The sequence below is a fragment of the Gopherus flavomarginatus genome, chromosome 15, assembly GCF_025201925.1.
Source record: "Gopherus flavomarginatus isolate rGopFla2 chromosome 15, rGopFla2.mat.asm, whole genome shotgun sequence".
In the NCBI taxonomy this organism is placed as follows: domain Eukaryota; kingdom Metazoa; phylum Chordata; order Testudines; family Testudinidae; genus Gopherus; species Gopherus flavomarginatus.
Window position 1 is genome coordinate 24,234,086 of NC_066631.1, and position 12,127 is coordinate 24,246,212.

The following is a 12,127-nucleotide window of genomic DNA, read 5'->3' on the forward strand; positions in this document are numbered from 1 at the left end:
TAGGAATCCCTGTGAGCTTCTTATATACTGCACTTAGAGCAATTTCCTTAAAGCACTCACCCAGGAAGACTATTATTTCTTTTATACACACAGTAAATGTGGTAACAGCAACTAAGAAATTGTACTAAATAAATAATGAGCAGCTTACAAGTCTCCTACACAGAATCAGCCTTTGGGACCAGCCCAAAGGAAGAAGAAATCTAATTACACCACTACAGTAAACTGGAAGTCCCCTCCTCCTCCTGCATAAAGCTAGAGTAATTAAGTTCTGTGTGGGCTTGGGAAAAGAGACTTCACCCACTCAACCTGCAGGCACAGCTGCATGACTACAGCCTGTGTATGCCTACTATTTCATCCTCTGCAGCAAAACACCAGCAACTGTCCCTATGCAGATTCATCAACTCCAAGGCCAAAAGGATGATTTTGAGCGACTGGATCTGCACAGCTGAGGATAAACTTGGACTGATTCTGCTCTCAGGCCAGTGTGAGCAGGAGTGAGTCCATGGAGTTACTCTCGTGTAGGACTGATGTGAGCAAGATCATAACGAGGCATCTTGTAGTTCTTCCCACTCTGTATTTTCTCCATGCTGGCCTAGTCAGGGTTGGTATGCAACCTCCTGAAAGAGTGCAGAGACCTGGTCCTGCATAACCTCTCCAACGTCCACGCAGCCTCATCATAGAGCAGGAGTCTTAAACACACAGCCCATGGAGTTATTTGCTGCGACCCGCCAAGCTCCCCTCACCCACCGTTCCCCCTTCCCCCACCAAGTGCACTGCATCCCCACTCCTCTGCCTACCTCCAGGCACTTCCCCTGTTTGGCAGTGCTTAGCACTTTCCAGGAGGCGCAGGGAGCCGCACGCTCAGAGGAGGCAGCGGAGAAGAGGTGGGGCAGGGGCGGGGATTTGAGGAACGGGGGGGGGAAGAGGCAGAGTTGGGGTAGGGACTTTGGGGAAGGGAAGGGGTTGGGCCTTACGGAAGGGGCGGCGTGGGGGCAGGGCCAAGGGCAGCAGTGGGCGAGGGGCATCAGTGATGCAGCCCTTGGGCCAATGTACTAGTTCTCACGTGGCCCTCATGGTCATTTGAGTTTGGGATCCCTGCCATAGAGCTTATGGTGGTGCAGAGGTCCTCATGCCAATTCTCCACAACAGAGAGTTTCCCCTTTAGTTCAGATATTGCTCCTGGGTTTTGCAGACATTCCTCTCGCACTTTGGGCAATAAGCACTTCGTTGTCTCCTTTATATTCTCTCATCTGACTCCACAAGTTGTCCTAGTAACAGTCACTCATCAACTCTCTGGGCTATCAGTTAAAGAAAAGCATTTTCTAGTACACAAGAAAGCATCAAGGTTTGTTTCTCAGGGAAGTGGAAGGAAGAAGGGGAGAGAAAAGGTGAAACTCAAAACATTCAAGCTTCAGTCACAGAACTGCAGGACTGGACGGGACCTCAAGAGATCATCTACTCCAGTCCCCTGCCCGCAAGAGAAAGATCATCCCTGATAAGTGTTTGTCAAACCTGCTCTTAGAAACCTCCAACCTCCCTAGGCAATTTGTTCCAGTGCTTAACTACCCTGACGGTTAGGAAGTTTTTCCTAATGTCCAACCTAAACCTCCCTTGCTGCAATTCAAGCCCTTTGCTTCTTGTCCTAGCTACTGAGTTAGTTGAAAAATCCCCAGTCTCACTCCAGGGACATGACATAGGTTTTCAAGAAACTGATCTAAAGCATTCACTGTTGAGAAGACTCAGACACGCTGATTTAATTACAACATTCAAGTCGCTCTCCAAAGAGCTTATAGCCAAGTCTGTGACAGTCTCAAATCAGTTTACCATCTTATGGATTTGTTTGCAGTGTTTTCCAGGAATTGTTCAAGTATCCTAGTAATATGCACACACACTAAAGATCGCTGTCTCCCATGCTGAATACAGTGTCTAAATAAGCGGCTTTAAAAACAAAAACAAGAAAGTTTAAAAACGAGACTGACAGAATACCAGGAATGTCCTGTGTGGCAGGAGTTGGGGAGAGGGAAGTGGAAATCCAAGACAGACAATTACAAGGCGGCGGGAATCTTATCTGGGCCATGCTAACCAGCTGGACTAGATTCATGACAGGATGAGATCAGATCACCCCAAGCCCTCCTCTGCAAGGAGAATACAAGTAGATGGAACTTGCTTCACTGGTGATACCGGGACTTGAGTCCAACCAGATAGCTCAGCCGGGATCAAATCTCAAAGGAAGCCCAGACGCATTAGAATTAGCTTGATTCTCTTAGGCTCAGATCTTCTACTCAGACCGATGCAGGTGGCCTCCTGTTCCTGCATGGGACCACACTGACTTCAAGGGTCTTCCTGCAAGGGTCTGTCCACACAGTTCTCAGTGTGAGATCTGAACTTATGCTTTTATGTCCACATGCATGGGCCAAACTGCCCCCTTTGCCTGTGGCTATACCTCTGAGGCAAACATAAGGCCCACAAAGGGTGTTGAAAGGAGGATGAAGGGCTCCGCACAGGAGGGAACTCCTTAGTTCTCTGTTTTATTTGCCTCTGGCAACAGGTTTCCTCCAGGCTTGCCTAAGATTTAGGAGATGCAGTGCCTGTAAAATATTGATGTTTGAGCAATGCAAGATGACCACCAAATTTCACAGAACAAATATATACCTTTAATTATGAAATATTGTTGAAAGCTACAAGTTACTTAGAACCACACAGTTCCACCTCAAAAATGCAGGTGTGCAAACTTTAATTGTGTTAATGGAGTTACATGTACGCATGTAGAAAGATCTGCCCTTTGGGTGGAAACTGATATTGCTACTTCCCTGATTATCACAAGGCCATCGACTTGGATTTAAATTTGAGCCAACCCAGCCTTTGACTAACAGAAGGAGCATAAGTGATATTGATGGTACAGATATCCCAAGGCTAAGACTGGTTTAAAAAAAAAAAATCACAAAAGCTTAATAAAACTGGGCACTGAAAATAGCCCATCAGCATGGAGAGAAACACATTTGTACATTGTAGAACAAGTAAAATGAACAATCTTCCCCCAGATGAAAGATCAAATTATACTGCAAAGAAAATACTCTGTCTTTTTCAGACCAAGCAGAAAATATCTGTAGAACAGATTGGTCATTACAAGGTGTAGAGTTTTTTTTCATCATTGTATTGCACAAAAGATTGTTTTTTCAACAAGAAAATGGAATTATGGTGCCCTCTAGTCCCCACTGGGCAGTAGAACAGTTCGATATTTTTAGCGATCTTTAGAGCCTCATTCTGGGACCAGATCTGTTCAATATCTTCATAAATGATCTAGATAATGGCATAGAGAGTACACTTATAAAGTCTGTGGACAATATCAAGCAGGGAGGGGTTGCAAGTGCTTTGGAGGATAGGATTAAAATTAAAATTATCTGGACAAACTAGAGAAATGGTCTAAAGTAAACAGGATGAAATTCAGTAAGGACAAATGCAAAGTACTCCACTTAGCAAGGAACAATCAGTTGCACACATATAAAAAGGGAAATGACTGCCTAGGAAGGAGTACTGTGGAAAGGGATCTTGGGGTTATAGTGGATCACAAGCTAAAATATGTGTCAACAGTGTAACTCTGTTGCAAAGAAAGCAAACATTCTGGGATGTATTAGCAGCAGTACTGTAAGCAAGACACGAGAAGTAATTCTTCTGCTTTACTCCATGCTGATTAGACCTCAACTGGAGTACTGTGTCCAGCTCTGGGTGTCACATTTCAGAAGGATATGGACAAATTGGAGAAAGTCCAGAGAAGAGCAACAAAAATGATTAAAGGTCTAGAAAATATGATCTATGAGGGTAGACTGAAAAAAACTGGGTTTGTTTAGTCTGGAGAAGAGAAGATTCAGAGGGGACATAACAGTTTACAAGTACATAGAAGGTTGTTACAAGGAGGAGGGAGAAACACTGTTCTTCTTAACCTCTGAGGATAGGACAAGAAGCAATGGATGTAAATTGCAGCAAGGGCGGTTTAGGTTGGACATTAGGAAAAACTTCCTGTCAGAGTGGTCAAACACTGGAATAAATTACCTAGGGAGGTTGTGGAATCTCCACCATTGGGGATTTTTAAGAGCAGGTTGGACAACAACCTGTCAGGGATGGTCTAGATACTTAATCCTGCTATGAGTGCAGGAGACTGGACTAGAGGACCTCTCAAGGTTCCTTCCAGGTCTATGAGTACTAACCATTTATACTGCAATAACATCTAAATCACTTAACCAGGTTGGTCCTCATTGTGATTTCTACAATACAAATATAACAAGCAACAGTCCCTGCCCCATAACACTTTCAATCTAAAGATCTTGTAAGAATGAACAGGGATTCAATATTCCTGTATTACCATTGTTGTTTGCATCTAGTACGGCTCATGATGTGCTAGAGAGTTTACAATCCCATAAGATACAGTTTATGCCTTAAAGTGGCTAAGAAAATGAAAGTCACAGCTTGCTCAAAAGGTGCCAAGCAAGAACTGTGATGTCATGATCATTTTAGTGCTTTCTACGTAGCAGTTTCATTCCACAAAGACAGACAGCTTCCACCCAAAAACTGAATACTTACAATATAACCTACTAAACTGCCTATCAGAACTTGTGATAAAGTGATGGGCAGTTACAAACACAAGCTTATCCACAGTGACTCAACATAGCTCTGTGCATCAACATTCAAAAGGCCAAAATCAGAAGTGCCTTCTATGTTACTAGAAAACCAACCTGCAGCCCAGGCTAAAGATGAATTAGATTAGAGACTATAACTATGACACTGAGCAACAAACACTGCCAGTAAGATCACTTGCTAGTTTCTACATGCACATCTTTAACTAGAAACTTCCTCTCTCCTCCACACACATGGCAATGAACATTAACAAGTGGGGAAGGAATGCAAGCCAAAAATAGGACAAGAACAAGTTAAAGAATATCTAAATATGCTAGATGTATTCAAGTCAGCAGGGCTTGATGAAAGGCACCGTAGAATACTTAAGGAACTAGCTGAAACAATTTTAGAACCATTAGCCATTATCTTTGAGAACTTGTGGAGGATGGGTGAGGTCCCAGAGAACTGGAGAAGGGCAAACATAGGAGAAAAAAGGGACCTCGGGAATTACAGACCAGTCAACCCAACTACCTGGAACAAATTATTGAACAATTAGTAGGTACCTAGAGGTCAAGAGGGTTATAAGTAAGAGCCAACATAGATTTGTCAAGAAAAAAAAATTAGATGATGGATATAGATATCATGCCAAACTTAATTCCCTTCTTAGACAGGGTTACTGGCCAAGTGGATGGGATGGGAAGGGAAGCCGTAGACTGGATATATCTTTAACAAGGCTTTTGACATTGTTCCACATGACACTCTCATAAGCAAACGAGTGAAGAGTGGCCTAGATGAAGGTATTACAAGGTAGGTGCACAACAGGTTGAAAGATTATATTCAAAGAGTTGTTATCAATGGTTTGCTTTCAAACTGGAGGGGGCAGAGGTGGGAGGGGAGAGAGAAAAATGAATCTAATGAGATACTGCTGGGGTCTGTCCTACATCCAGTACTATTCTACATTTTCATTAATGACTTGGATAATGGAATGAAAATATGCTCCTAAAATTTGCAGAGGACACTAAGCTGAGAGGGGTTGCAAGCACTTTGGAGCACAGGATTAGAATTCAAAATGAACGACAAATTGGATAACTAACTAGTCAGACTTCAACAAGATAAAATTCAATAAAGGTAAGTGCAAAGTACTATACTTCAGAAGGAAAAATTCAAATATATAGCTACACAATGGGGAAAACTGGCTAGGTGGTAGTACTGCTAAAAAGGGATCTCAAGTTTATAGTGGATCACAAATTGAACATGAGTCAATGTACCGCAGTTGCAAAAAAGGCAAATATAAACAGTTGAAAAGAAGGCTAATTTAATTCTGGGGTATATTAACAGGAGTGTCACATGTAAGACATGCTAGATAATTGTCCCACTCTACTTGGTGCTGATAAGGCATCAGCTGCAGTGCCGTGTTCAGTTGTGGCGGCCACACTTTAAGATAGATATGGACTAATTAGAGAAACCCAGAGAAACAGAAGTAATAGAGCCCTGTGCAGATACAAAAAAGTGGATCCGCCAGGATCAACCCGTGATACGACCTACTAGCCGTCTTTTACCTCTATCTGCATCAGCAAGCAGTATCAAGGGCTGGTGATGGGCAGGAGGGGAAGGCAGGCAGGAGTGAGCGAGCGCAGCGGAGTCTTGCAGGGAAGAGGCAGCATGAAGATGAGGACTGGAGGTAAGGGGCAGTGCAGGGGTGAGGTCTTGAGAAGGAGTGGCATGGGGCGGGGAGGAGCTGAGGGGAAGGGGCATTGGCTCACGAGGGATGGCACATGGCAGCAGCAGCACATGTTGCATCTCAGTGGGGCAGAGGGGTGAGGCACTGCCAGCTCCCATCCGCGTGGCTACAGACCAGTCCTGCTGCCCAGGAGCTGGTGGGCCAGGAAGCCCAGCTAGTACTGCCAGACCGGGCCCTGGTGGGGATGTCGGCACTACTAGTACTGCCAGAGGGCCCTGAGCTGCTGGACAGGAAGCAGTGCAGCGAGCAGGTGCTGGCCAGGCGCCACCGCTGAGTAGAGCCCTGCGCAGCTGTATCTGCATCTGATCCACTATCCGCTGACCATTTTTGTGGATATCGGCATCTGCGGATGTGGTTATCTGCAGATTTGCAGGACTCTAGTAATAAAAGGTTTAGAAAACCTGACCTATGAGGAAAGGTTAAAAAAACTGGGCATGTTTAGACTTGAGAAAATAATTACTGGGGCTGGGGGTGGGATGGGAGAGAGCCTGATAACAGTTGTCAAATAGATTAAGGGCTCTTTTAAAAGAAGAGTTATCAATTGCTCTCTATGCCCACTGAGGGTAGGACAAGTAGTAACTGGCTTAATCTGCAGCAAGGAAGATTTAAGTTAGATATTAGGAAAAACTTTCTAAGGATATTTAAGCAGTGGGATGAGCTTTCAAGGGAGATTATGGAATCCCTGTCATTGGCTGTTTAAGAACAGGTTAGACAATGTGTCAGTGTAAGTGAGCAGGTACACTCTATGCTAATTCTTTGAAAATTTTGTGAAAATGAGTAATTTAAAGCTGAAACTTTAAAAAACTTCTCATAGACCTGAACACCTAGTTTTTGTTTAAATTAATGGTAATTGGGCTTCCAGATTCCATGGCAGTTTGAAAAGTCTCAGACCAATCCCCCTGGTCACTCGATTACAGACCTAAAAGTCGCAATATTACAACAAAAAAACTTCAAAAACAGACTCCAACGAGAGACTGCTGAATTGGAATCAATTTGCAAAACGGACACCATTAAATTAGGCTTGAATAAAGACTGGGAGTGGATGGGTCATTACACAAAGTAAAGCTATTTCCCCGGGTTTATTTCCCCCACACACACTGTTTCTCACAACTTTTTGTCAACTGCTGCAAATGGACCATTTTGATTACCACTACAAAAAGTTTCTCTCTCCTCTGCTAGTAATAGTTCAACTTAACTGATCGCTCTTGTTAGAGTGTGTATGGTAACACCCATTGTTTCATATTCTCTGTGTATATATGTAATACAACTTCCTACGGCATTTTCCACTGCATGCATCCGATGAAGTGGGCTGTACCCCACGAAAGCTTATGCTCAAATAAATGTGTTAGTCTCTAAGGTGCCACAAGTACTCCTGTTCTTTCAGGCTAATCAGTTTCCTTTCTCAAGTTGGGAAGAAAACCTAGTTTTCTGGGGTTTTGCCACAAGATGGCAGACGTAGTAAACAAATGGAACATGCACATCTTCAGTCAACTCTAAACAGATACATCCCAGATCTAACCACCATCTGCACTAGGAAGGCTCATAATTGTAATTTCCGTGGAATGGGAAATACTGAGATTACTTACGTTAATTCCAAAATCAGGCGAACTTGAACTCCAAATAGCACCAATACTCGCAGTAGCCAGCATTGCTTCCACTGCATGAATACCATTGGGCAAATAACCTACAAACAAGATTTCAATAGTTAAAGAAGGAAGAGCCCTGGAATGTGCAGATCTTAAAGTAAACCTAAACTTTACCGTAGTCAGGTTATACAGATGTGCAAATAAGAGAAACAACATAAAATGTCTCATCAGAAACATAACTGCACCTGCAAGTTTCTACTGCCAGCTGCCATTCCCCACTTCTAAGGGATAGAGTCTGATTACAGACACTGGAGAAAAATAGTTGTAACTGCACTGAAAGAGTTACTCCAAACTTGAGGGCCTCCCAATTTCCACTGCAGTCACAAAGATCCAGATCTTGTTTATTCATCAAAATCTCAGGGGGCTGAGGGGGGAGGAAGCTGAAGATTTGCAGGAGGATGGGAAAAGAGGAGAGTAATTTAATGGCCGGCCATGGCAAATGTGAACTGAAGATATAGGACTACCCATTACTGAAAAATTACCAGACACTTAGAAGCACTGGAAAACAAAGTTTGTTTAGAAGGTGGGATTATGAAATGCCCAGTATCCAACTGTAAGGCAAATTCAGTCAATAGCAGCCCTCTCCCCACAAGCATGCCAGGGCAGGTGGAAGGACGGAGAAATCATCTCTGTGCAGATCACCTCTCCGCACCCGCCTTTGATAACCTAACCAGCTTTGTGCAAAACAGCTATCCAGCCAGAGGCAACATTACATTGCATACATGAGCAGAAGTGACAAGACATCTCCGGTCAAGATCGGCTGACTTATTTCTGGTTCCATGCCTCTAATCTTAATCATGAGAGTCAGGGGCAGACGTGCCAACTCTCACAAATTCCTTGTGATGGGCTTAATTTTACTTATAAATTGTGTCAAATGTATGATCTCGCAAAAGAGTTCTCAAATGTCAAATCTCAATTATTTATTTTATTTTTTAAATAATCCTGGGCGAGCTCCTGCTGTTCATCAGCCCCGGCAGCCAGGACTGCAGCAGTCAGGCAGCCTCAGGGCTGATAGCAGGAGCCCCAATCACCCAGGGCTGACAGCGGGAGCCCTGGACACTGTGAGGAAGCCAGTTAGCCCCATGCCCACGGAATCTGGAATCCCCAAGAGACAGGGTGGTTGCACTGCAATCACTTGATCGCTAGGACCTAGGAGGTGCTGGGATGCAACTCGGTGATAACCGGTGTCACTCGTCCCAGTGGAAGAAGGAAATGAATTGCACTTGCTGAAGTAAGAGAAGATTAGATAAATGCCTATTCGGGATGGTCTAAACAATATTTGGTCCTGCCATGAGAACAAGGGACTGGACTCTATGACCTCTCAAGGTCCCTTCCAGTCCTAGAATCTATAGTAACTCAGGGTTGCTTTGGGGAGTCCACGCTCCTTGCAAGATCCCCCAGCCTGCTGCTGGGATCCCCAGAGCCCTTGTTGCCCCAAGAAAGGTTAATATTGAGGAGTAACATTCCAACACTTGCCTGGAGACTCTCCCAGTGGAGAGACCCCAGCCTGCCCAGGGCCCCCCTTCCTGGGACCCAGCCACCTGCTCCCAGTGAGTGCATCACGTGGAGGGAAGGTAAGAGGCACCTTCCCATCCCTTCCCCGCCCCCCTCCCAGAACCGTGCCTTCTGGTTACACTCTGGCTGCAGAGAGACGGTTTTGTCCCAAGCTGTTCCCAGCTGAGCTGACTGTGATTCCCTGCCTTGTGCCCAGGAAAGCTGGCCACCAGCTCCCGGAGGGGACTGAGGGATGTGGGAGCCAGTGTCAAATTTCCATCCACTGCCCCATACAATCTGCTGCTTTGTGTTACCTGTCACTGACCCTGCTGGTGTGAACGGAGGATGCTTAGTGAGATCTGCCAACATCACCCCTGTCCTCACTTTGCACCCGTTTGGGCTGACAAGGGGCTCCTAGCTGTTCCTGGGGAGTAAAACGAGCAAGTCGTAGGGGAGGGATGGGCAGAATCTGAGCAGGGGCCAAATTGAATGTGGAGGAGGGTCCAACAGCTGGAGGCTGGGGAAGGAGAGGGGCCCAGGGGCAAAAACCAGGGCCTGGGCTTTGGAGCTGAGGTTAAGAATGGGGTACAGGCACTGCCAGACATAGCAGAGGGGGGAACCCAGGACCAGGGAGGGACAGAGGAGGATAAGTCATCCCAGATCGGGAGAGCCAGCTGCAGTGGTTGCAAGAGTAGGGTGTGGGGCAGAGGAACTTTTTGCAGGATCTTCGCTCCCACTTCCCAGGGCTGCGTCCTTAAAAGCACCACGCAACACAATGCCTAGACAAGGCAGCTCTTCCCTCTTGGATATGGCATGTTGCCAACATCAAATGGATGTGTCATGATTTCAGCCTTCATTCTTAAAGAAAAGGTAAGTTTCTAGCCCTCATGGTTGTGGAGAAAGCTTCAAAATATGACCCCAGTGCATCCTAAAGGCTCAAAAAAAAAAAACCCAAAAATCTATTAATTTTTATATAATGTGATTTTTGAACATTTGGGGTCAGCAATACTGCAGGGTATATACAGTAGATCCTAAAGTGATGTACCCTGTGTACATATACATGCACTTTTCAAGCAGGAATGCAGCCAGTATGTTTTCATTTTGCATTCAAAATGCATTAGCTTTCCAGACCTGAAATACGGCTTTATCATCAGCCTGCAGCACAATTTTGAGATTTAAATACACAAAGGGATCCCCTTTGTCAGATATTCTGACAAGAGGAAAATCTACCTCTCCTGACTCTTCAACAGGTTGATCCTGCTCCCATCAAAGTCAATTGGGAGGTTGAGATGGATTTTTGAATGGTCAGGATTGAACCCACAGATTAAAAACACAAATTTCAAATGACATCTAAATTAGGGGCCCAAACACGGATTTGGACACTTATCTCTTTTAAGGACCTAAATGACATCCAAGCAAGCAAGCAAGCAACAATGACCAAATACAGAATAGGTATTTTATTAGGAGCCCCCAAAGTTTAAAATTGAGCCCATGAATATATTTATAAAAATGCTCTTTAAAGGACCGGGGCCTGGTTTCCAAAAATGCCAAGTACCTGCAGCTTCCATGGATTTTAATGGGTCCAATTTACAACACAGTAAGTTGTACTATTGTATCCCATCACGTGTTAGGAACTTTCCAAAACACAGAAAACGACAATCCCTGCCCTGATGGGTATTTCTAAAAACAAGGCCCTAGAACCGCCTTTGAAAAAAACTACCGTAACTCAGCAGTTACTGGGTTCTGTGCACACACTGGGTTTGTTTGCCAGTCTACTGGGATGCACTTTAAGAAGCTGCCTGTTCCTATCTTTCAAGCACTCAATTTGCTTGCGAGGGCAAGGGGAGGGTTTCTAAGGTGGACCGAGATATTTCTGTGCCATCCTTCATATCATTGACATGTGCCACGTTAAATAGGGCTGACCACTCACCACTAATTTATGGACCATTAGGCTTTTTGCCATTAGTCATGGAACATCACATCCAGTGTCTGATCAGAGATTAGATAGGTCTGAAATGCCCCGACATAGGGAGTTCTGGAAGAAATATAGGACTCAATATACAAGTCTCTCAGCATACAACACCATGGTATTTCTTCACACTGACTTATATAAAGTTTGCATTGTTTCTACCATGTTTGACTTTGATCTCTCATATTATAAGCCACATGCCCAAAGGCATAAAGGCTCATTCAGGAACCTCATGCTCATTCCCTTGGGATCACGGTTTGAGAGGCAAAGCTCAATATTCCTGTTTTCAAAGGCGGTCTCACATTTCAGAGCATGGACTACTTTTTAAAAAGTAGAAATCCTCTTGGACCTCTCCTTCCCTGGCCCAAACCTCCCCTATAGCAACTCCACCATCTGGCTATATGCAACAAGGCAGCCTGCATGAGGAGGGCAGGGGGGCCCTGAGTCCTATGTCGTGTTCCCTCTGCACCCGAGCAGGGCCGGTGCAAGCACCAGGCAAACTAGGTGGCCACCTAGGGCGCCGAGATTTGGGGCGCACCAAAGCGGTGCCTAAAAATTGGACCGGATAGCAATCAAGATGCAGGCTACAGATCACAGAGTGCAGGGAGGACGTAGATAAGAACCATGCTCCCAATGAATTGCTCTCCTACCAGTTAGACAGCCAGC

At 44.9% G+C, this 12,127-nt stretch overlaps 1 protein-coding gene across 1 annotated transcript in view; it reads right to left on the reverse strand.

Moving 5' to 3' along the window:
- Positions 1–12,127, reverse strand: part of AACS (acetoacetyl-CoA synthetase) — a 62,474-nt gene that overhangs the window by 29,203 nt on the left and 21,144 nt on the right. Inside the window, exon 5 of the mRNA XM_050923515.1 lies at positions 7,939–8,036. Within this exon, the coding sequence (XP_050779472.1) occupies positions 7,939–8,036 (98 nt within the window). The remainder of the gene's footprint in view (positions 1–7,938; positions 8,037–12,127) is intronic.